Source organism: Rissa tridactyla, chromosome 20 (genome assembly GCF_028500815.1).
Source record: "Rissa tridactyla isolate bRisTri1 chromosome 20, bRisTri1.patW.cur.20221130, whole genome shotgun sequence".
NCBI lineage: Eukaryota > Metazoa > Chordata > Aves > Charadriiformes > Laridae > Rissa > Rissa tridactyla.
Genome location: NC_071485.1, coordinates 3,297,487 through 3,321,653, shown reverse-complemented (window position 1 = coordinate 3,321,653; position 24,167 = coordinate 3,297,487). Strand labels below are relative to the sequence as shown.

Below are 24,167 nucleotides of genomic sequence, written 5' to 3'. Positions count from 1 at the left end.
GAGCTGCTCCTACACCTCCTAGTGCCGTAGATGTACTGGGTGTACAGGAGCGAGGTGAGTGGCAGGTGTTGTCTCTGTGTGGAATTCTCCATTTCCTCTGGTTTTTAGTAGCTAGAAGTGAATCCTGGGGGAGAGAAGGAGAGAGAAAGCACAAGTTCATGCATAAACTGGGTTCCGGTCCACACTAATTGTTGTTGGTAGCCGTTGTCCCCAGTTATGCCTTCGTTATTTATCGATCTTTCATTTCAAACCGCAGGTGATTCCCATCGCCACCCACCTGTTGAACAACGGCAGCGGGGTGGGAGTGTTGCAGTGTCTCGAACACATGATCGGGGCGGTGAGGGGCAAAGTGGCGGAGGTAAGAGGGAGCAACGAGCGCGTTGGGGAGCCTTTGCCGCTCCCTTCAAACGATTCACCTCACCTGTAGGTGCTGTGCTGCCCCAGTGCACTGCCCCGTTGTCTGTCCCTTTTCTCCATTCGTGTCTTTTTTTTTTTTTTTTTTTTTTCCTCCTGTAGATTCACAACCACTTCTCTCACAAGCCGATCATCCTGATCGGGTGGAACACGGGTGCCTTGGTGGCCTGTCACGTAAGTACCCGATTCCTTTGCATCCTCTCAGAGCCCACTTGACCGCTTCAGTCCAGAGTTAGGTTTGAATCACTGTTGCCTTTGAGGCTCTGTCGGGGTTCTTCTTGTCCCCTTTCTCTTCCCAAAGCCCGGCTTTGAGACAGACATCCTTTCTGGTCATGGGGGCATAAGCAATTTGAGCCATTCAGTGGTTTTTTTTTTTTTTTTGCCCCCACTCTTAATCAACAAAGGAAGGTTTAAATATGGAAGATATTTAGCTTGGCAAAGCAGCCTTCGCGCCTTACGTGCGCTTGACTGTTAGGGTGCTGACTTGTTGCTTTTTGTGCCCAGGTTTCGGTGATGGAGTACGTCACTGCAGTTGTGTGCCTTGGATTCCCGCTTCTCACCGTTGATGGCCCCAGAGGGGTAAGGACCAAAGGAACCATTTAAAGAACTGTACTTTTTTTTTTCTTAATCTCCCTAGATTCTCTCATAAAATCGGGCTTGGTAGTCCAGCGGTAACCGGAAGATTTTTTTTGAAGAATGTCTGTGTGATTTTTATTTGGAGGAGGTTTGCCCAGCAGGCGGGACTGTTGCGTTCATGGTAGGATTCTTGATGCAATAGCAGGCACGAGAAGTCCTGTGTTCGCTTGTCTCTTTGCAGCTCCTTCCTGGGGTCTTATGTGCGGGGTCACTCGTTAACTGTGTCATTTGGCACCAGAGAGGACAACTTGGGTTGATCTATACAGAGCCCAAATTGCTCCTTTATTAGCTGACCAGTGTGGGACTGTGTTGGGAATGATTACGATTGTGCTAATGAACTGGCTGATTCTGAGGGTGGTGGAAATCTGCACAAAAGGCATTTGCGGGAGCACGGCGCAACCCTCGAGTGGAGGTGTCTTCAGGACTTAGTACGGCTACGTAAATCGCATCGGGGACTCAGCCCAGGAATCATGGAATTGTTACGGTTGGAAGAGACACTTAAGATCATCAAGCTGTCACGCCTCGCTCCCAGTAAAGCCGGGGGGGTGAGTGACTTCAGGTTCGTAAATTCTCAACGGTGTGGACTAAGGTGAGATAAATCTCAAGGTCCATATAGAAACGTTTATCGGCTTCCCCAAATGGTTAGTGTAGGTCTTAACGAGTCCCCGAGGATTGGTTGGGAGTATGACAAACGATGGCAAGTGGTGAGGTGTGCGTCGTGTCACCGAACAACAGGGACAGGCCAACTGCTGGCAAGCGGGACTTAAGGTCCTACTTAAGGTCGTTACTTCCCAACTCGAACAGTTACTGAACAGTTCTAAGAGAAACTGAGGGATAGAGAAAGGAAAAGGCGGAGAAAAAGCCGGAGAGAAAGAGATCACCGGTCCTGGTTCCAGCGTCTTCTTCAGGGAATCTTCCCAGGCACGGTCTTCTTTCTTGGGAAGAATCTTCCCAGACACAATCTTCTTCTATTGTTTCTTCTTTGTTCCCCCCCAGGGGCACTTCTTTTCCCCTTTTCTGTTTGCTGAACCAGCACGGCCCACCCCCCTTGCCCAGGACAGCCTCGGCTCAGGTTTCTCCCTTCTCCCAGGTGACGTGTAGCGCGATTCGGGTGGCGAGACGCGTGCCGTCGTCACCCGTGTTTAGCGTGTTCTCCGTAACCTTCATTAGCGCGTGCAGGGGTGGGCGCTTTCACGTGCGTTGCACAGAGAATGAAGCAAAGGTCGCTCGCGGGACGCGACGGCCTGGAGAACCGAGAACGAGCAAGCTCACCACGCGAGTGGCAGAACCATCCTGGCTTCACACGACAGTTCTCCCGCACTTTCCGGCGCCAGAAGCGTGAAGCCTTATCCGTTCTCTGAAGGCCAGGCCTGCGGTATTTCTTTCCTCGCCAGCGTTCGAGGCGTTCCGTCGAAGGCTTGGAGGGCTCCTGCCCCTCGGCAGGGAATTGACGGTCCCTCCCTTACACAAGTCCAAGCGTTAACCCAGCACTGCCAAGTTACCACTACCCCACGTCCCTCAGCACCGCGTCTGCCCGGCTTTTAAATCCCTCCAGGGATGGCGACTCCACCACTGCCCTGAGCAGCCTGTTCCGATGCTTGACAGCCCTTTGGGTGAAGAAATTTTTCCTAATATCCATCCTAAACCTGCCCTGGTGCGACTTGAGGCCTTTTCCTTTTGTCCTTCCCTCTTGGCACTTCTTCAGCCTTATCCTGGGTTTTTGCAGCAAAAGCTTGGAAGGAGGAAAATACGGTTTCTGAGGGGAAGGGCATCGGTCTGAGCTGTCACTAGGTACTCATTCAACTTTTGAGTCAGTCTTTCTCACGTTACGTTTAAACGATCCGCACAGTTTATAGTTCTCTCATTTCAGGACGCTGTTGGTATATACTGGGATTGCATGTGAAGCGCTGCCTGCCTCCGTGGCACCGTGCTCTCCCTTTTTTGGTCCTTCGGGATTACATTTTCCCCTCGTTCTTGCAGGACGTTGACGACCCCCTCCTGGAGATGAAGACCCCTGTCCTCTTTGTGATCGGTCAGAATTCCCTGCAGTGCAACATGGAAGCAATGGAAGATTTCCGGGAGAAAATACGAGCCGATAACAGCATGGTGGTGGTGGGAGGAGCAGATGATAACCTCAGGTAACAGCCTGCAAGGTGGATACTCTCTTCCCAGGAACACTGGGCAAGATCTGAGCATGCTGCATACACAGGAAAAAAAAAAACAACCCCAAATTTGGTACTGAGACTAGACGGGAACTGCATAAAAATGATCCATTAAGGTCAACTTTGTTATTCAAAACCTGGTGTGTTTGGATAGTTGGTTTTCCGTGATAACTCTGCATCGTTTCTCCCAGTGATAAGTCAAAGATGCAGGGTACAGTGTGGTGTAACACTACGGCAAGTATTCGCTGTTTCGTGCCCGCCCTGGCTCTGGAATATGTAGCTTTTGGGGGCTGTGCACGGAATTGGGGTAAGGGAGGCTGGAAGAGCCTTGCAGGAGGCAAGAAACTTAAGGTTTCCGTAAACTTTCAGCTTGTTCTCCTGTCACACTTGCGCGTGTTTGGAATAACTGCACCAAAAGTTGCGCGGGAGAATAGGATTGGGCCGGTGCTAGAGTTGGACCCAGCGGCGCAAACAAGGCTTTGGAGCACCGTATAAGTCAGAAATCTATAGTAGAGACAATCCGTAAAGGAGAGGAAAGAAAGAAACACAGAACTCCGATACTGGGCCTGAAGATGGAGCTCTGAAGGAAAGGAAACGTCATATTTGCTTTGCAAAATGCTGTGGGATGCTGAGCTTTTTTCCGCGTCGTCGAAGTTTCCCTCGGGGCTTCTGAAGGATGAATCTCTTTCCAGTAGACGGTGCTCTTGAGTTGAGAGCTGACGGAGCTGGCTCTTGCCTTGCTCTGTGTCGGACTGGGTAAGGGAGCGAGCCTGCTGTCGTTTGGATCTTTCTCTCAGGCGAAGAATGATGTGAGTGTGAAAGGGGAAAACCAAACATGTGTTGACTTCCATCTGTTTGGTTTTGGTTTGTTTTGTTTTTTTTTTCTAATAGGATAAGCAAAGCCAAAAAGAAGTCAGAAGGCCTGACCCAGAGCATGGTGGACCGGTGCATCCAGGTAACAATAGAAATCTTCCTTTTACACCTCATATCAGAAATCAGTGGAGTTTGAGCTTAAATGAGAAAGCCAAGGTCTATCTGTAAGGTTTTAGGGTTTCTTTTTGTGGGATTTTAAAGCTAGAGAGCCGTATCCGTTTGACCCTTTGTGAATCTTTCATTCTTTCTTTGTTTCAAGCTGTGAAGATGAGTTGTTTAGAGACCTGCACGTCACTTAGTCTGTTTGTTTCATCCTTCCCAGGATGAAATAGCTGACTTCTTGACTGGAGTCCTCACCCGAGCAGAGAGCCACTCGGGCTCCGATCCCCGTGACCTGGATGCTGAGAAGAAGAAGAAACCGCGCGACTCGACCAGGAGGGATCTGTCGTTTGACTTGCCAGAAAGAAGCAGCAGGCCCGCCTCGCCGGCAGCCAAAGTGCCCGCCTCGCCTTCGGGCTCAGAGGTGAGGGCTCTCTCTGGGATACTTTGAGCTGGGGAAGGCTGAGGTTGTGTCAAGAGGTGGTTTTGTACCACTGAAATATGTGGTGAGAGACGTGGTTAGTGTTGGAAGAGGGAGGTGAGAGGATACGGAGGGATTAAGGGCTTGCGATGGGGCAAACGAACCTTCGGGAACAGATCTGCTCCAGCAAAAGGATGTACGTTCTTTACAAAGATGCTCAGGGACTGGAGCATCTCTCTGCTGAGGAAAGGCTGAGAGCCCTGGGGCTGTTTATCCTGGAGAAGGGCAGACTGAGAGGGGATCTCATCGATGCTGAGCAATATCTAAAGGGCGGGTGGCAAGAGGATGGGGACAGACTTTACAGTGGTGCCCAGCGACAGGACAAGGGGCAATGGGCACAAACTGGAACATGGGAAATTCCATCTCAACATGAGGAGGAATTTCTTTGCTGTGAGGGTGGCAGAGCCCTGGCACAGGCTGCCCAGAGAGGTGGTGGAGTCTCCATCTCTGGAGACATCCCAAACCCACCTGGAGGTGTCCCTGTGCCACCTGCTCTGGGTGACCCTGCTCTGGCCGGGGGTTGGACGGGGTGATCTCCAGAGGTCCCTTCCCACCCCGGCCACTCTGGGATTCTTGCCTGTGTGCTGCTGTGCTGAGGGTTACGACTGCCTCTCAGGGAAACCTGGGGGTAAGAGGTGTTCCTTCTCTTCGAGCAGGACTTATCCAGCGTCTCCAGCAGTCCCACTTCGAGCCCCAAGACTAAAATGGCTGCTGTGTCCTCCATCCAGAAGCCCAGCCAGATGGGCACCACGCAGCTGCTGAAGAGGCAGGTGCAGAGGACGGACACTGTCCTGACGCACAAGCAGGCACAAGGTAATGCCCTGCAGCTTTCCCACCCACTTCCCTCTTCTTGGCATCTGGATTTTTGGTCTTTATCTGTCCTGACGTGCGTAGGGTTTTTGTTTTCTGAGGCCTGTTTTGAATTCCAAGCTCCCCGTGGCAGCTTTCTCTACAGCTCGGTCCCCCATCACTGTCATCCGAAAGCAGCAGCCTGGGGGGAGGGTTGAAATCAGGTTGGAATTGGCGTTCCCGCAGCTTGTGGAGCCTTGCTGCTGTTGAAAGTGGGAAGGATTTTTCACTGTCTGACCAAATCACCACTCTAATTCTTTTTCAAGTGTGAGCCCCTTGACTAGTGTCTCATATCCTCGAAGGCTGCTTGGGAGGGAGACTAAAGGTACGCTGGGAGGTGATTGCGGCCCTTGAATTGTGACTGAAACAGTGGGGCTTTGGGTAATTACAGAGTCATCATCCATCAAATGGCAGTGGAAAACCTGCTCTGAATAAGAAAACAGCTCGAGCTGTGGGGTTGTATTTTTTTTTTTTTCTGTCCTGTCGGATGCTCATTAAAAAACTTCGGATGCAGCTTCAGTCTGATTGGGAGCGCCGTGAATGTAGGTGATGGTTTTGTTGATGATCCCTTCCGGCAAATATCAGCGGCGCCTGGGGAATAGTCCTCCGTCCTCCCTTCTCTCCTTATTTCTTTGCTCAAGACAGACCTGAACAGGCTTGTTATTGTCTCCTGCAATAGTGTGACCCTCCACGTTCTCTAACGCCTTTCTCTAACGCAGGGTAGGCTCCAGGGGGACGTTTGAGCTTGAAATCTCTTCCTTTCTTGTTGTAGTCGAGGAAGTTTCTAGATAGCACGCGGGAGGCGGAAGGAGGGTCGGTGGAGTGGTGTGTGGTGTGGACGCCTCGTTTTGTCAGGACCGCTGCTGCAGCGTGGCTTCTGGCCTGCCTTTTTGTGGCCATAAGCTGTTCAGGGATGTGCTGGCTGATGGCTCCCAGCTGCTCTCAGCTTCTTGGCGCAACTGCTCGGTTAAGCTAGCCGTGCCTCTCCGCAGCCAAGCCCGCTCTCGTTCCCTGGGCGCCTGACCTTTTTCCCCGGTGGCTGTGGGGCTGGAGAGGGCTCGTGCTGTTGGGATGTGCGCTCGGTGAAAGCTGGGACGATCCCCCTTCTAGTCTCGGTTGTGTTACGCTGCCATCCGCGGAGGAGGTCGGTGTGTCTCCATTGTGCCCCGCGGCCGGATGAGTTATATCCGGAGCTCGCTGCCTGCCTGCTCCGAGGTCTCTTGTCTGTGGGTCGCAGTGGTGTCCCTGGAGTTCCTCGTCCCCCTTCAGAGCCGGGCTGTGATACTGTAATTCTCTCTGATTCATTTCAGCTCAGTTTGCTGCTTTTCTGAAACAAAACATGCTGGGGAGGAAAGCTCTTCCTCCTGGCACCTCTTCATGTCTCTTTGGTGAGTATCTCCTCACTTCTTGCTGTCTCTCTCTCTGTCTCCCTCCTTCTCTCTGTCTCTCCTGCCTTCTTTCATCATCTTCCTCTTCCCTTGCATTGGTTTGGGGATGTGGCCCAACGTGTCCCCTTGTCCCCCCGCTTTTTTTGCTTTCTTATTGCTGTGTTTGAAGCTAAAGCAAATGGCCCACGTGCTAGCTGAGAGCATTAACTTTTCCTGAGCTCTTTCCCTGCCTGGGGAGGCGAATACTGCTCTTCGAGCCGCGTAGTCTGGCGGCCGGTTTGCTGTGATGGACTAAAACTTTGTGGATGATACGGTGACTTTTTGTGATTGTGAGTTTAACCCTTTCCTGTGCTGGGGCTGAGAAGGGCACGTGGACACCGGCCTGGGAGACTGTGTGTGCTGGCGGAGCGTCCCAAAGACGGGGAGCAGCTCCGTGTCAGCGGAAACAGAAACAAGGGACTGCCGAGTGACTTGGAAGGGGCAGATGTAGACACGTGGAGCAGCGTTTTGTGGCCAGAGAGAGATGGAGAAGAGCGGAGAGGTCAGGGAGAGGGATGGCTTTGGGAAGACGGTGATGTGGTGGGAGAAGACCAGGAGACACGCAGAGATGAGCAGTCTTTAGTCCGGTGGTCTCGTGTTGGGTGCTGGAGCACGCAGAGGGGTGCTCTGAGGATTAGGGATCGAGGAGCAAGATCCACAGCGTATCTAAAGATGCATTTTGATGTCTCGAATGGAGTGACTGTGGATCTGGGATTAGGAGAGGATGAGAGGTTGAAATCTAGAGCTTTGGGAGGCTGCGATGTCATCTTGTGAGCTATCAGTGTCAGTTGTCTGTTCGGGTGACCCCAGGGCGCTGAGAGCGTTGACGTGGGTGAGAACTGCCTCTCTGCAACACCCCAAATGCCGGTACTTCTAACTCGACCAGGCAAGCGCTGGATGCAGAGAAGCTGATGGTATTTTGGCATGCTGTGTAGAGACTCCTAAGATAACAGACTCTCTACTTACCCTCAACATACACAAGATACAGTCCAAACTGCGAGTATACAACCGTGGTAATAAACTCCTGAGGCAAGTATTGGCCCGAGCTGGTTGTTTTAAAGGTTTCTTTCTACCTTGAGCCTTGTTTAAAGGTTTCTTTCTCCCTTGAGCCTTATTTTGTGCTCCCCCCTGAGTGATGAGGTTGGCCTGAGAGCGCACGTGGAGCCCTGTGCTTATCTGGAGTCCTCCCACCCAGCATCTGCTGGGAAGAGAGACCACAGTAGATGTTCTCCTGCTGGTGGGAAGACGTGGAGAGGCTGGCACCAGCCTGGGCTGCCTTTCGATATGACTAAAAACCTATTAAGGTCTCTGGGCTCCGTACTGTGTTGGCTCGTCTGCCTGAGCTGCGAGGTAGGAAGCTGGGGTGCGTGTGTTGGGAGCGTTCGCTGTTGTTTTGGGAGCGGGGTGCTCTTCCCAAACACGCAGCCGGCCCTTCGCGGCAGGGGCCTGCGTGCCCCTGCGAGAGCAGAAGCAGGCTCCGCTCTCATGCAGCGGGGACACGGAGGGACGTTGGGTCACTGCTCGCCGATGCTTTGAGGGACACCTAACGCCACTGCCTGTGCATGTGCCGTTTCACTGTCCTGCTTGGCTGGTGGCACTTTTCCGGGGCGGGGAGGCTTTGGTGCCTGCAGTCTGTGCACGCCTGGTGAGGTCTCTCTGGACGGTGATTTGGCCCATGCATGTTTGCAGGTGGGTGGGAAGCACGGGAGCGTTGCACGAGTGTCACAAATTAACATGCTCGGGCCACAAATCCGGCCATCGATAGCAGCACAGCGAGTTTGTCACTTGTCTTGGGGACCAGAGCAGCCCCAGAACGCTTTGAGTCGCCTGACATGTAGGGATTTGGCTGCGCTCTTGTCCTACACCCACAGTTCAGAGGTGTGTAGGTGGTATGCAGGGAGCGTATAAATACATATATATGTGTAAATACACACATACACATCTGTATCTATATCGATTTTACATAATATATCCATATCTAGATATAGATAAGTAAAAAGATGTACATCTTGGCCTCTAGGCTGTTGAATACATGGCTTAGATGCCCAGGGCTAGCTGTAAGGAGGGAGTTAGCAGGCTCAGCGGTGGTCTGCGGAAGCTCTCGATGGAGAGGGCTCTCCATAGCTTTGAATGAAGGTCTTTCTCCCTTGCCGCAGATCACGGCAGCACTCAGGCGTAGCGGCATCTGTGTTTCCGAGCGCTGCCAGGCTGCAAACACCACAGCCGGAGGCAGATCTGTGCCCTCGTTTCGACCTGGTCCACCAGCGTTTCAGGCTGGTGGCTGGACGATCGTACACCAGCGGTGGGAAACGTGGAGAGCAGATGGGCACGATGCGGCAGCTCGTGACTGTGTTTTGTTCCTGGGCCGCCCAGAGGCGATTTATTGTGGGTCCTCTGCGCTTTTTCGAATAGCCTTGGCCCCAGCAACCTTGTGCTTTAGGCAGGATGAAATGGATGTGATGGGTCAAGGACATGGCACCAAAACCAGCCGTTGGTGCGGAAGAGAAATCGCAGCTCGTGGTGTTTTTTTTTTTTGTTTTTTTTTTTTTTTTTCCCCTAGCTCCAAGCAGCGTAGGGTATGTCGGGGCTTGGCTTTGCTGCAACACCTTTTGTGCTCACGGCTGCTTCGCTTAGCGCCTCTAAAAAACCTGTACGCTTCAGCCCAGCTCCTGGAGGGCCGGTTAGGAGCGCTGGAAGGGACGGGCCGAACGACAGGCGTGCAAATACCTGGTGCGTGTCGGAGGAGCCGGCGGGCTGAGCCCTAATCCCAGCGCTGGCAGCGTTGCCTGCACCAGCTCCGCGAGTCTCTGCGCCCTCGTCCCCTCACCTGGAAATTAGGGATATTGAAGGGGCCCAATGCCGGGATCGATTATGCCACACTTTGAAATGAAAAGCGTGTATGTGGAGAAGTGATATCGCTGTAGACATCCATTTTTCTTTGCTGCAGAGGCTTTATATGCCGCCCTGCCTTAGCCTGTGAGTAGTTTAAGCTAAGTCCTGCCCTACGACAGCAGCTTAGGGCACGCGGAAGCCGGCGTAGGCGGTGAAAAGGAGGAGCGTGGGTTCCTGGTGCATGGGAGATGGGCAAGGCTGGCATGGAGGGAGCTGTGGAAGTGTGCATGGGCATGTGTCCCTTCTCCGCACCTTGGTGCGCACAGTGGAGCAGCGCCGACCTCGAGGGATCGGCCACCGGTTTTCAAAAAGCTACTTCTGTGTCCCCTAGTTCCAGTCTCCTCAGAGCACTCGGAAGGGGCTGAGAAAGATGATGTGCGTATGCAGCTGAAGAGGCATCAGACCCCCAGCCCGACCCAGTGCACCAAACCCTCCAAACGAGCCAAAATCAAGGTGACCATTGTCTCTCACGGAGATGCTGCTGGCGTGGGGAACGGAGCACCCCTCACCACCCAGGCAGAAAGTGAGTTGCGATTGCATAGCCGCTTTTCAACCAGAAAGCGAGGTCGTGGCTGCGCCCAGACCCGCTCCTCTGGGGCACGGCGTGGGGAGGGGAGGGATCGGTGACTTTTAAATGATTTTTTTTAAAAAAAAAAAAAAATTAAAATTTTTGGAGGAGTTAGCTGCAGAAACCAGACGGAGGTTGAGGGTGTGAGTGACTCGGGGAGAGCTGGGGAAGCGTGGGGGCTGACAGCACATAGGAGTTTGGCAGGAGCCTCTGTTTTCCATAGCAGTTTGGGATCGCACGCTCCAGCGAAACGCTCAGCTGCAGCCTTGTGAGCTGCGAGGCCAATTTTACACCTTCCTCCGAGGCATCAAACTGCTGCTGGAAGCAGGGTGCCGGTCCTGGCGGACCCCTCGCTCCGAGTAGGTCGTGTGCGTCTCCGGTTCTGCTGCCCGCTCCTGCGCGAAGCTCTCACCTGGAACACGCTCCTGCTTTAGGGATGACAGCGACATTCCTCTCTCTGGAAGATCTTTGTGCGTTCAGACTTCAAGATTCAGCTGAGCACCCCGCTCTGCTGATCCCCTTCGGGCCTGAAGTCTGGCACAGTATGCGCTTGATACACGTATAAATAAACTCCAGCTCCTCTCCTGCCTCTGTGGCTGGGAAAACCCACTGCGACGAGCATTCCAGAGGTCCCTGCAGTCCGAGAAGAGGTGATGTGCTCGGTCGTCTTCCCCTTGAGCCTTTCCAAGGAAGGCAGAAGCTTTGGCTGCCGTCACCTTTGTACCCGAAGGATGTTGCCTTGTTACTTGTCACTTCCTCACGTCAGAGTGCAAAGCCCCAGATGTGCAAGGCAGTCGCTCGTTATTAGCGTTAGCTCGATGCAGTGCAGGACTGAGAGGTCAGCGTCTCCATTCTGATGGGAAATGAGAGCTTTTCAAAGCTGAGAAAGAACTCTGCTCCTTTGGAGGCATCTCTTGCTTAATTTAATAGTTGTTTTGAACTGTGGAAATGAACTAATAAATACACATCCTTTTTTAAGGTTACAGTTTATCTTCTGGCAGCTTTGAAAATCTCTGGTTTCCGGAATCTTTTTTTTTTTTTCTTTTTTTTTTTTTTTTAATTTTCCAAACTTTACTTCTTTTCACAGAAAGGAAATGAATTGCAGAAGTAAACATGAACCAAAACAAGAATTCCCTCTTACCGTGTGCGCGCAGGAGGAATGCACAAGACAAACGCAGTTGTATCCCCAAATGTGGCAATAAACAGATCTTGTGACTCGTCGCATCCCTGTGTATTTTGTAAAGTGTCTTTAAAGAATACTTACAAAATCGATCGCAAGCAACCAGCCAGATCCGAAGTAATTGGTCGAGGTGGTAGACCTGGACTAGGAGGAGGGGGTTAGTGGAGATGACATGTAGGAGAGAGAATTGCATTCGGTGGTGAGGGCCTGAGATTTTCACTGTTTATAGATTTAATTTTTTTTTTATTTTTATTTTTTTTTTCCGAAGCTGATTCCTTCAATCCTGTCTATGGTAACACTTCCACAATGACAGCTTTCCGGTTTTGATTCGCAACTCGGCTCTATTTGATACTCCCCATCTCCCGTAGCGCGGTGGCTGGAGCGTGCGGTTTATGGCTGCAGCGGAGATTTCCCTGAGAAGATGCTTTGTGAGCAGGATGAGCCCGTGGCCTGCAGCCCGTGGGTAGTTGCGTGAGAGAGGGGAAATCCCTAAAGGCTCGCGGAGGAGAGAAAATGAGGTTTCTTCTTTTTTCTTTTGCAGTCGTCACCGGAAAGCCGGTCCCCATGGCTGTCGGCCAGTCTGTGTCGGGCGCGAAGGAGCTGTCAGGACTGCTCACCACCCCCAAGTGAGTGCGACTTCGTTTTTTATAAGCTGTGGGTCTTTTTGCCAGGCTGCTGATGGCAGGCACGGCAACGGGGTGATTTCTGCCTGTGGCGCTTTCTAGTACCTTGCTTATGACTGGAGTTTTCTGAAGTGCAGGAGACACTTAGGCTCCTGAAAACTATTTGTCAACCGGCAGCCGAGCCTGAGAATGGCAGAAATGGGCAGAAGTAGAAGGTGTTGTGGCTCTTGGGGTATATTTCCGTATGGTTTCCCAAACCCAAGTTTGCTTATCTCTTTTGAATGTCTTCTGAATGGCTGTGGCGTCTTTGGCAGAAATTCAGCGTTGTCTTTCATCCTTCCCTCCTTTTCCTCTAAAAGTCAAGCATTTTTTCCCCAAAGACAGGGGAAAGAAGCCTCAACGTCAGTTCGTGAAGTGGATTAACTGGCCCTAGGGATTTCTCTTGGGGAAGGAATCACTGCTCCCCCTTTTAATGCGAAGCAAGCTTTGGAGAGCCGGCCTCTGACTGATCTGGGAGAGGAAGAAGAGCTGTTTTCAAAATAGGTTTTAAACAGGAGAAGTGTCACCGCAAGGTAGATTGTTGTTGTGTTGGGTGATGCAGCCCTTGCAGCACCTAGGTAGGCGCACATGTGATAACAAGCTCGCTTCCAGTTTGGAAATATACTCTCTCTCCTCCTTTTTCTAGCTGCCACAGCGGACATAGTGAAACTTCTCTTGCTTTGGGTTTTTGTAGTTCGTCAACTCCCTCCCTTACGCTTCCAGGAGTCCCGCTGGGTTGCAGTAAGCCCCTGACAGCTCGCTGTCAAAGGCATCTCCCCTTGCCCCCTGTGTCGTTTGTCGCTAACCGGAGTCTTTCTCTTCTGCTTGCTTCGTAGGCTGAGTTCGGCAGCAGAAACCTCCTCCGCGAGTCCCGCTCCGTCTGCCGTGATCCCCAGCAGCACGGCGCCCAGCGCTTTCCATGCCCTGCAGAGCAGGCTGGTGGCTAGCAGCACCCACTGCATGCAGGCCCAGCCAGCCAGTACCCTCCAAGGTACCTGCCTCTCTCCATGTCTCTCTTGTGAATGTAGAAGGTAAACCGGGTTCAAAATCTCTTGCTGGATCCTCTTTCTTGCATTCCCTGGTTGCTTTGCGTTCGGTTGAGGCAGCATTTGCAGTGCTTTGCTATCGCAGAGCCTGCAGGGATCCAGCGGGACGCCATAGAGGGAGGCTGAAGGCGCAGTAGGTGACCTGTTAATTGTGTCATTTGTACGTAATGATGCCTTGAGACACCAAACCCGAGCTCCTCTTGCCTCTCTGGGGTTTCACAGCTAACCTCGTTTGTAGCTGCAGCAATGAAATGGGTCGGACTGACGAGGAGGATCCCTGCCGGCCTCGAGGCAGGCTCCTTGGGACGCTGCTCTTTAAAGAATGGTTTTGCAGACACCCGCCACGTGACAGACCTGGAATTTCATGCTGGGGAACTCTCCAAGCCTGATTCCTTTATTCTTTACTTTTTTAGGAGCAGCATCTGCCAGCAGCCTGTTGCAAGGGCTGAGCTTCAGCCTGCAGGACATCGGGACAAAGTCATCAGCCCTTCCTGCCAGCGTGGCTGCTGCCGGGCAGCCCGTGCAGGTACGCAGCCTGCGAGCATCAGAGATCCCTCTCTGGAGGGAAGCTGTATGTGGGGGATAAAGTGGTAGGAGGCGGAGGGAACGTAGGCAGGCCGTGTTTGCTCCAGGACTAGAAGAGATGAGGGATGCTGGGTGTGAACTGCAGCTGAAATGCTGCAGCCAAGCCTTGGCTGTGTGCCGGGGGCTCCTGTAAGTGGCAAGAGGTCTAGGAAGCAGGGCTGGGGGAAGGTGTTTCTAGGCAGCCACTTAGAAAAGGCTGAGAAAGAAGTTGGAGAACGGACAGGGCGGGGATCAGCGATTTTTCTTCTTCTTGTTCTTCTGGGAAAACACACGCCTGTGACCTCTCAGGCGAGCTCCCCATCCCTGCAGGTTGAGGCGGCCTCTTTCAGAATGGGTGGCTTCATTAGAAGCGGAGCCACAGTTTCTCCCAGTCATGCTTTCAAGTTGAAATGAGTATGTGTAGGCTGGAAGGGACAAGTTTACTTGCCTTTAGACCTACTTGTGGCCACCAGAATGAAGTGTGGAAACTCCGACCTCTAAAGACCTCTAATTTCTGTGGGAGGGAGGGGCTGTGCCATCCCGGCGTCCTCTTTCCTTCCAGGTACTCAGTGCTTCTGCTTCTCCTTCCAGACCTCAGCTGTGAAGACACCCGCGCCTATCCAGAACCTGAGTGCCATAACCACAGGCACTGGCACAATTGTCCGCACCATCCCGGTTGCCACCTCTTTGTCTCTGGGGGCCTCAGCGAGCGGGAAGCCCACGGCCATTCACCAGCTGCTGACGAACGGGGGACTGGCAAAGCTGGCCAGCAGTCTCCCTGGCTTGGCTCAGATCTCCAACCAGGCAGCAGGTGAGGGAGAAGGGACAGACGTGTGATGCAGGCGCGTGGAGCACCCCATCACCCCGAGAGTGGCGTTTCTAAAGCTTATTTTGCCTTTGAGCTGTAGCTATGGCCAGCTGCGTGCGCTAGCAATTTCCGAGCAGCTGCCTGTAATGGGAAGAGGCTTCTGATGCAGCTCCCAGTTGGTGACCGTGGCCTCCACAGTCCCCGTGTCTCAGGGATGTCTCGTTCCTGCACTTTCTAGGCTTGAAGGCCCCAACGACCATTACTGTGACGCTGCGTGGGCAGCCCAGCCGTGTGACCACGCTTAGCCAGGCTGCGATGGGGACGGTCCAGCCCCAGCTCGAGGAACAGCCCATGCAGACGCAGGCACCTCAGGTAATCTTTAGCATCTTCTCTGTAGAGCAAGTCTCCGCTGCTGCTCTTCTGAGCTTCTTCTGACCATCGTAGTCCAGGGCAGATATAGCTGTCGTGGGGGAAGTGTTCCTGATCACATCTCTTGGGTGTGATGAGCTTCGTTAACTTGCTGAGGCCACGCAGAAAGGGGCCTCGCAAGGCGGCGGTTAAGAGTGTCCGGTTCATCTCCATGCCTGTGAGTGGCAGGGTCGATGATGCTCGATATCACGCACGGAGGGAATCTCCGGCTGGACTCGGAAAGCTGACGTCAGCATGGAAATTGTTACTGAAGCTCCAGGCTTTCTTGGCAGTAACGGGTTTTGGTGGGAGGAGGAAAGCTGCTTGTAGAGTGTCTGTCCCCTGCCTGTTCAGGCGGGAGGGTGGGTTGGCCGTGCTGTCTGGAGCCATACTCCTCTTGAAAGTGCTGCTTCTCACTGTTAGATGCCCTGATGTGAGGCTGGGCCCTGCGTGTGTTGGGGACGCCGTTGGCTTTCCTCCTGCAGGTCTCCAGCCCCTGCTCTTTCTCACTGCCGTCCTGTTGAAACCAATTTAGGAAGGGCCGAATGCGTGCTCCAAGGTTGTATCCGTTCGATACAGATCTCCTTTTGGAGGTGGGTCGCTGACAGTAGGAAAAGCTCTTTACTATTTGGACTCTCAACGCGTGCGAGGTGCTGTCTTAAGGATCCGGGCTGCCTTCCTGCTTCCTAGGTTCAGTCTCGGTGCGGTTGAGTCGAAAGCACGAGATGCCAAGTTGGAGAGGGATGTTTTTGGTTGTGAACACAGTGGGTCTTGGGTACTGTAACGTGGACCTCGCAACCCCAAATCCTGGAGGCAGCAAAAGGGGTGAATTTTCTGCGGGTGTGTCCTTGGTCTCCATCCTAAACCACTGTCAATTTTGAGCTGGATCCATAAATGTGAGGGTGGAAAGGTTGGCTCTGACTCCCTGTGCGGGAGGACCGGCCAGCGGTGGCTGTGATGTGCCATCAGCAAGGTTGACCCAAGCTCAGGTGGCTTCCCCACGGTCCCAGGTCCGGCACTGTGCAGCAATGGGGTCTCTCCTGTGGCTGTTTTCCTGGATGTGATGTTGGGGGTGTAGGAGAAAAGAAGCAGCCTGAGGCCTGTGATCTGCCTCACGGGACCGAAGGAGGCATTGCAGGAAAAGGGTTGCTGGTTCCCTGAGCGCGTACTGCGGGCTATAACTCCCTGTCCAACAGATGCTGACCGCAGTGATTCGAGGCGGGCGTTTGCAGGGAGAAAGTAGTTCAGAGAACAGGTCAACAAGCTTCCTGGAATGATAAATGCTGCCGTGTGGGCAGTCGGACGAGCGTGGAATCTCCAATGGGGACCGAGCTCCAGTTCCCAACAGGGACAAACAGGCTGGCGCTGAAGGCTGAGGATGCCGGGATCACTCCAGATTGACAGGGTTGGGTGGGTTGGTTGGTTGGTTGTTTTTTTTTTCCTTCTCGCATGTGATTTTTCCTACTTGTGTTAGCACTAACGCAGGTCCCGGGCAGGTCAGCCGGGGTAGGAGAGGCAGAGCAATCTTAGCTTTGTAGATGAAGCTCTGTAGTTTTGGTGCCCGTTGCCGGGGTGGCTCAAGTTGTGGGCAGCTTCATGGAGGCAGGGAGAGCGCTTTTATTCCTTGCCGCTGTCTGCAGAGCCTGCTTGAGGTTGCTTGAAGCCCTGAGATACATTTTCGGAGGCATTATGCTAAGGGCGAAGCCTGTGGGTGGAAGTCGAGTAAGTATTAACAGCGGCAGCCATAAATCCTTAATTTCTTCTGCGTTGTTTTAGAGCTGGCATTGCGTCCACCGTCGCCGGTAGTTTCCACGCAGAGTCCTGGCCGGTTACGGCTCAGATTTGGGAGCATCCGCGTCTTTCCTTTGACTTTTCTGTGTTTCTTTCGGTCACTTTGCTAAGCGCGACAGAGCCTGCGAGCCTTGGCAGAGCTGAGCTTAGAGCCGGCTAAGGTAGAGCTGGGAAACGCAGAGCTAGTGGCACTCAGTGTGCACCCCACCGAAGCAGCGGGTGAGTTGCTTTTGTGGGCCTGAAACTCTTCATCCACCTTGGAGGCAGTTTTTGCGCTCTTCAGAAGCCGTTTAATAAACCGTCAGAAGGGGCGTGCTTCCCTTTATGTCCTTTGTTACCTTTGAGAGACCCTAAATACGCAGCAGAACGGAAACTCCGCAGCGTAGTGAAACTTGGGCCGGATGGATCCGGGGTTAAGGGGTTCACGTACGGGTTAATGTTTTAAGGCACCTGGAACTGGGTGTTGGATCCTACGCTGTGGCTTTTACCTACAAGGCCGAGCTTGTGTGTTCAAGGCAGGGCTTAATTGTGCGGCCGGCTGCGAGAGTTGCTTGAAAAGCAAACTGAAAGCTGGCTTTTACAGGAAATGGAATGAGCTGTGTGTTTTTGTAACTAATTATAGCCCTTGACATCAGCTCGTGTGTACCTTTAGCACATAAGGATTACGTAATCTAGCAGGGCTTCCTGTAAAAGAGCAAATTTCCAAAAGGCTTTGGGGGATAACTCCGAAGGGCTTAAGCTCTTGTGTTTTCAGCAGTAGTCAAAGCTGTTGTTGGTTGGGTTCCCTTTGAAATTCCAGCTGACAGCTCCGCTGTGCCTGCGCAGGAAGCGTGAAGCCCACACATCAGCTGTGCGCTGTGATTTTTTTTTTTCTTTTTTTTTTTAAAACTCTGGGGGCTGGGGCGATGCCTGTAGCAGCTGAGATGCAGTTTGAGTGGGTAACTCTTTGCCTTCCCCCGTGGGCATTAAACGGGAGGCAGGAGACTGAGGAATCTCCCTGGGGAGTTTGGTGCGAATGCTTTCTGTGAGTAGCAAAGGAGAAGCGCGAGTGTTTGGGTGGCTTTAAAGTGAAAATAGGAGCAAGCTTCAGCTTCTTTTTTCAAGGAACTGCTCCGCGGTGGTTTGAACGTTGCTTTTTGTATGGGTCCCCCCCTGCAGCGTGGTTGTATCCTGACAGCAGCTCCATAAAGTGGGGAGTGATGCTGGACCACGCTCTTGTTTTCTGCTTAATGGCATGAAGATTTAGGCTGCGATGACCGGAGCTGCAAGCAGAGGGGTCGTGGATTGAGCTTTGGACAAGGGTCTCCCTTAGATGGCACAAGGAGAGCTCCGACTCCAGCCTTTGCTGGCTGCAAGCAGGCGCTTTCTTTTCCCGAAGTCTGATCCTTTCCACTCCCAGGGACAGAAATATTAATTACAGCTAACGGCGCGCCGTTGAATTGGTGCGCAAGGCATGGAGAAGCAGGATGCGACCTGCGTGAGCATCAGGTAGGGGGGTGTCTCAGACTTGAGCTCCAGCGGTGCTCATCAGTGGTGGTGGAAAGCGAGCAAGTCAGCTGAGAGAAGTCTGACCGAAGAGGTGGGTCTCTGCTTTTGTAGCTGGAAAAGCTGCTTTGGAGCTTGGATTTTGTCAGCTCGGGGCTGTGAGGGCTCCCAGGGAGCGCATGCAGCCGGCTCTCTGCAGTATCGGATTGCAGATGCCACCTGGACACGGTTCAGGCAAGTGTAGAGAACCCAGAGGTGTTCGAAGAACCCCTCAAATGGAGGAATTTCCAAGTATTTCACTGAGACTTCACTCTCCAGGTCGTGCTGCCCTCTGCCTCAGGATACAGCTCCAAACCCCCAGTTGTCCTGGCCAACGGCATCCTGGCCTGTCTCAGGAACAGTGTGGCCAGCAGGACTGGGCCCCACCTCGAGGGCTGTGTCCAGTTTTGGGCCCCTCATTCCAAGAAGGACCTTGAGGTGCTGGAGCGTGTCCAGAGAAGGGCAACGGAGCTGGTGAGGGCTCTGGAGCACGAGTCTGGTGAGGAGCGGCTGAGGGAGCTGGGGGTGTTCAGCCTGGAGAAGAGGAGGCTGAGGGGAGACCTTCTCGCTCTCCACAGCTCCCTGAAAGGAGGGGGTAGCCAGGGGGGGGTCGGTCTCTTCTCCCAAGGAACAGGCGATGGGACAAGAGGAAACGGCCTCCAGTTGCAGGAGGAGACGTTTAGGATGGATATTGGGAAAAATTTCTTCCCGGAAAGGGTTGTCAAGCATTGGAAGAGGCTGCCCAGGGCAGTGGTGGAGTCGCCATCCCTGGAGGGATTTAAAAGCCGGGCAGACGCGGTGCTGAGGGACGTGGGGTAGTGGGGGTTTGGGCGGTGTTGGGTTGACGGTTGGACTTGATGATGTGAAAGGTCCCTTCCAACCTAGACAATTCTATGATTTTTGGACACTGGTGCTGTGTGACCAGCTGGTTCTTGTCAGAGGGGCTTGTACGTCTTCCTCAAGCAAGAAGGAAGCTCTTCTGATGCAGAGGACGGTGTGTGCTGCTCCCAGTTTTCGCTGGGCTTTCACTGGTAATAGCGCGTCATTCTTGCAAGCGGGTCTGCACGATGCAGGAGTCCTTCTTGAGCTCCTGGCTGTTGCTTCGCTATTGCTGCAGAGGAAATGAGAGCGGGACCGATTTCCCTGACAGCCAGAGGTGGGGATAGAACCATCCCATTCCGCTCCGGAAAAAGGCAACGAGTTTGTGCCCGTCTCAGCCCAAGCACCAATAGTCGTGTCGGTGCTGCAGATGACACCGTTGTGCTTTTAAAATGCAGATCTCCGCAGGTTTTTTTTCTTGAGCTTGGTAATAACTGGTTGGAGCAAGGGCAAGGCTAGAAGAAGCAGGGAAAGGGCACGCTCTGGTGTTTTATTTTTTAGGTGAGAGCTAGCACAGATCCCGAGGAATGTTTGCAGCCCCCCCGCAGGTGGTGTATCCTTGTCAGCGGGGCACTTCCAGTAGCTCTCCGTTACTTTAACCCTTCCAGGCTCCAGACGGTGCTGTTGGGAACCTGGCCGCCCCAGCTACCAGCGCCGCCTCTCCTGGCAAGCTGCTGTCTCAGATGGATCCCAGCAAAGCCCAGGCTGGCACAGAGATGGCTCCCGCCGACCCCGCCGCACGCCTGACCGCCGCCGCGGCAGCACCCGTAGGTGAGGCGCATGGCAGTCGTGGGGCGCGGGCAGCCGGCCCGGGGGACCAGAGCGGAGGCCGGGTTGGAGCCATGCCGCCGGGTGACGTGTGCAGAGTCGTTTTGGGGAATTCACTGCCTGAATGTTGCTTATTTTTAAGCCCGTCGCTTTTTTTGCGCCCCCCCTTTAAGTTAGATTCCCCCGTGGTTTCTTCGTTTCTTTGCACAAGGAGTCGTGGCTCGATGCAGCCGTTTTGAGCCGTTGATGAAGAGCGGGGTGTTTAAACTTGAGCCCAAACGCAGAAGGGATTTTCTGCAGTTTGTGTTTAGGGCCCCCCGTCGTGCCCTCGTAGCACGAAGCACTCTTCCCTGCTGCTGATTTATTTACCTTGCCTGCGGAGAGCGCGCCCATCCGATGACAGCTAAATAAATATTGCGGAGCCACTACCCGGCCTCAGCCTTAAGAAAAAATAAAATCGACACAAAGCGGTGATGCGGTCCGTTGCATCCTCAAAGGCTTCTGTACCGAAGAGCCCGCTGCCAGCCAAGCCGGTGCTTTTGTTTTCCTCGGTCCGGCCGATTTCCAAGCAAGCAGCAGGGTGAGCAGGGTAGCCAGCGCTCGGGCTGGATCCGGTGGATGAAGTTCGGTGGGGCTGTGCCAGTTTCCCAAAGGGCGAACGAGGCAGCTCGGCAGCATCGGTGTTTTACCACAGCCGGCTTTCCTTGCGGGCTTTAAACCCAGCTAACCGTCCTCTGCAGCCCCTCGAACTCTGCTTTTCTCCCCCAGGACTCAACAGGGAGGTGCTTAAGCCTGGGCTTAAGTCGTCTTCTGCGTGTTTTTTCATGTGCCGTTTGTTATTCGCCACAGCTGGGGGATGAAGTTTGATCTGTGGAGGACTTTACCTGCTTTCGTTGGAGGTTGAGGTTGGCTTTGCATCCAGCGGGGAGGACCGGTTTGTAGGGAAGCTGCTGGGGTGTTAGCACAGGAAATTTTCCAGGCTCTTGGTTTTGTGGAGCAGTCGTTGATGGTGTCTAACAGCATTGTCGCGTGTCTGCAGCTTCCCAGCTGGCATAGGGGTGGCTGGAGTCACCTGTTCCCGACGTCATTCTGCCCTCCCGGACCCCAGGATGGTGGGGTCGGTGTCCCATCCTGGTTAAACGGTTGGTCGTCAGCCTCCGCTCCGTGCCCTCTCTGCTTGAGCCGCTTCATTTCGGAGAGTTCCACGCTGCGCTGGTGGTGTTCGTGGCATGCTGTCACCGTTGACGAGTGCCAGGGACGCCGCGGTGCATCTTTGATGCCACTGTCTGGGAGAGATGCGGTGCTGGGTGCCAGGTGCCCCAGCACGGCTGGGCGAGCCGCTCTCCGCTCCTCGGTGCGGGATCCCGAGGGACGGAGCCAGTCGCAGCCGTGGGCGACCGCAGGGGCAAACCACGGGCTGCTCCAGGTTGGCGTCTTTCTGGCCAGCGTTTTCTTCAACCAGCAGTGGGTCTCCAGGCTTTTTCCCGTCCCTTGAGCACATCTAAACCCAGGATTAGATTTCGGTGAAGCCTCTCTTTCCTTTATTGCTCTCTGGGCTGTGGCTACTGCAGAACCAGCTGGGGAGCCAACTTGGACCAGGTAACCACCACAATGCAACGTCTGCCCTTGCCGTAGAGCACAGAGGGCTTCATTTCACGAAGCCTAGTCTTTTAGCCATGTCCTGGGGTGGAGCGTGATGAGGGTCTGAGCATCCCCAGCGCTGCTGGTGGGATGGAGCTGGAGATGCCAGAGATGAGCAAGAGCTTGCCTTGAGCCAGGCTGCAGAGAGCAGCGTGAGCTCAGTGTGGTCTCTGACAGCTCGGTGGGTAGGACAGGGCAAGGTGAAGTCTTGAAGTCCTGTTCCCAGCAGGGAGGGACATTCTGGGGGAGAAGATCAGACATGGAAGCAAGAGAGGGGCTTCCTTGGGGGATCGGAGGGGAGCAGTGCTGGTGTTGACGGAGTTTGGCTGTTGCGCTTTCCTTGCCCAGGCTGTGGCAGCGCTGGGGTTTGTTTTGGGGTCTTGCTCTGGAGAGCAGACACGGCCAGGTCTTTCCGTTCAATCTGGAAGGCTGCGACTCCGCTGCTGCGGCTGGGGGCTGCAGCCTAGGGTGGGCACCACATCCCCGCGGCCACTGACCGCCCTCTCCCCTTCTCCGCAGTGACCACCACCAGCCCCATGAAGACGCTCTACGTCATGTCGGACGCCAAGCTGTCTGCGCTTACCAAATCCGTGATGGGTGAGGCTACCTCTGTCCCCCTCAAACTGCCGGGCATCCAGCCTTCCTCCTCCTCCTCCTCTGCCACCTCTCCCACTGGCGCTGTCACCTTTGCCACCTCCCCCCTGGCCAGCACCCCCAGCCCTCCCGGCAGCCTGGTACACTCCAAGGTGGGACCTGTCCTGCAAACCGCTTCCAAGACCGTCATCCTGACCTCGACGCTGGCTGCGGTGAAGGGCGATGGACCCCTGGGCCACGTCGGGGAGAAGGTCAGCCTGACCAAGAGCGCCGCGGCCCTCGGCCACGCTCTGGGGACAGTGGAGACCCTGGGGAGGGTTCCCTCCGTGGTGGACGACGGGAGCACCATCATCCACACCAGAGAGGCTCTGGCCAACAGACACTTGCTGCCCCAGGGCGTGCTGCCCGGCGGGGCTGGCACCACGCTGATAACGCTGGGCAGCAGCCTGGCCAACTCCTCCATCATCGCCACGACGGGGCCCACGCTCAGCCAGAAGCCGTAGGGGACCCCCAGGGACCCCCCAGTTGCCACCGGGCGCTTCGGGGAGACTGAGCTCGGGGTGGGAGAAGAGCAGCCCCGTGGGCACGGGGCAAACTAGGGGGATGTTTTTCTGGTTTTGTTGCTGTTTAATAAAACTTTTTTTTCTTTTTTTCTTTTTTCTTTTTTTTTTTTTTTTTTTGTTCTTCACTGACTCCGTTGCGCATGTCCCTTCCAAAAGCAGCTGTGGTTGTAGCCCAGCCCTCGCCCGCTTTTGTCCAGCGCTCATTTTTCTTGCCGCGGAGGGACAAAGCAGCTTGGTGCGGGCAGGGAAGGATTGGTGCGGTGGGTCCTGGGTGCAGGCTGGGCGCAGCAACCAGGGTAGCTCCTCCTGCCTCTACCATCTGCCAGTACCTCCCTCCTCCGGGTAGAAGTTTCATCTGATTCCTCCCTACTCTTGGGAATGTTTATAGGCGCTGAACAAGGCTCAATGTTAATCTGCTCCGAGCCTTGAGTTAACTTTTACGGTTGCGTTTGCACACAAGCAAGCCGAGCACCTGGCTTGAGAGGAGGAAAGCGGCAGAAGGAGCAACACGAAGGTGCTGAGCCGCAGAACGGGTGCTGAGGGGGTGAGGCGAGGCTGAATTTGGCACTGTCAGGCGCGGTTTGCCAGTGTTCAGGACAAGTGCGTGTCCCCCCGGGGCTGTCACTGGGCTCGGGGACTTGCTGAGGGCTGGGATTTGGTGGGTCGTCTTGTGTTTCGACCCTCGCTTCCCCGGAGGGACGCAGGGCGTGATGCAGCGTTTGCTGGCTGAGACGCTTTCGGGGAGCGCGGACGGAGACTCGCAGTGCCGGGGTGGCCCCGTGTTCCCCCCCACCACCCCCGAGGGCAGGCACGCTTCCGAAATCCCTGCTCACTTCCTCATCCCGTCGGCTGGTGAGAAGCTCCTGGGTTTGGCTCAGCTTGGCCGGGACAGCACACGCTGCGGCAGAAGCGGGGTCTTTGTTACAAGGAGCCCGAAAACAGAGCAGGGGAGTAACCGTTCTCCCCTCTGATGGCTGGATTTGCTCGTCGTGAGATGTTCCGAGTCCCTTCCCACCCCTCCTGGGCTATACAGGCACCTCTCCGGATGCCGTCTGGCTTTTTGGTGACTGTCCTGCTTTTGCTTTCGTCGTCCCTCTTGCACCCCGGCCTTCGCACGCCCACCGTGGTGAGTAGCAGTAAGGATGCTGAGCTTTGCCAGCACCCCAAACCCTGCCGAGCCCTGCGCTTCCCTTTTCCCTGGGGTTTTGTGGAGGGGGGAAAAAAAAAAAAAAAAAAAAAAAAAAGGCAAGATTTTACTTTGCCAGCAACTCGGGTTCAACCCAGGCAAAGTTTCCCGCAGGGAATGTCGTGGGTGCGGGATGGCCTTGAACTCCCAAG

The 24,167-nt window shown here is 54.2% G+C and overlaps 1 protein-coding gene across 6 annotated transcripts in view; it reads left to right on the top strand.

Annotated features, from left to right (window-relative positions):
* The window catches only part of KANSL3 (KAT8 regulatory NSL complex subunit 3), a 28,032-nt gene extending 5,115 nt beyond the window's left edge, over positions 1 to 22,917 (top strand). For 2 of the 6 annotated variants that reach the window (XM_054224946.1, XM_054224945.1), the window contains exons 7-22: positions 257 to 358; positions 517 to 588; positions 919 to 993; positions 3,031 to 3,188; positions 4,104 to 4,167; positions 4,408 to 4,608; positions 5,322 to 5,478; positions 6,825 to 6,902; positions 10,165 to 10,356; positions 12,123 to 12,207; positions 13,080 to 13,234; positions 13,703 to 13,815; positions 14,445 to 14,664; positions 14,900 to 15,033; positions 19,872 to 20,034; positions 22,192 to 22,917. In XM_054224946.1, coding sequence (XP_054080921.1) covers positions 257 to 358; positions 517 to 588; positions 919 to 993; positions 3,031 to 3,188; positions 4,104 to 4,167; positions 4,408 to 4,608; positions 5,322 to 5,478; positions 6,825 to 6,902; positions 10,165 to 10,356; positions 12,123 to 12,207; positions 13,080 to 13,234; positions 13,703 to 13,815; positions 14,445 to 14,664; positions 14,900 to 15,033; positions 19,872 to 20,034; positions 22,192 to 22,769 — 2,547 coding nt within the window. In that variant the 3' untranslated portion in view covers positions 22,770 to 22,917. The remainder of the gene's footprint in view (positions 1 to 256; positions 359 to 516; positions 589 to 918; positions 994 to 3,030; positions 3,189 to 4,103; positions 4,168 to 4,407; positions 4,609 to 5,321; positions 5,479 to 6,824; positions 6,903 to 10,164; positions 10,357 to 12,122; positions 12,208 to 13,079; positions 13,235 to 13,702; positions 13,816 to 14,444; positions 14,665 to 14,899; positions 15,034 to 19,871; positions 20,035 to 22,191) is intronic. The other 4 variants (XM_054224948.1, XM_054224947.1, XM_054224951.1 and 1 more) reach the window with 3 other exon arrangements.
* The last annotated feature ends 1,250 nt before the right edge of the window (positions 22,918 to 24,167 follow it).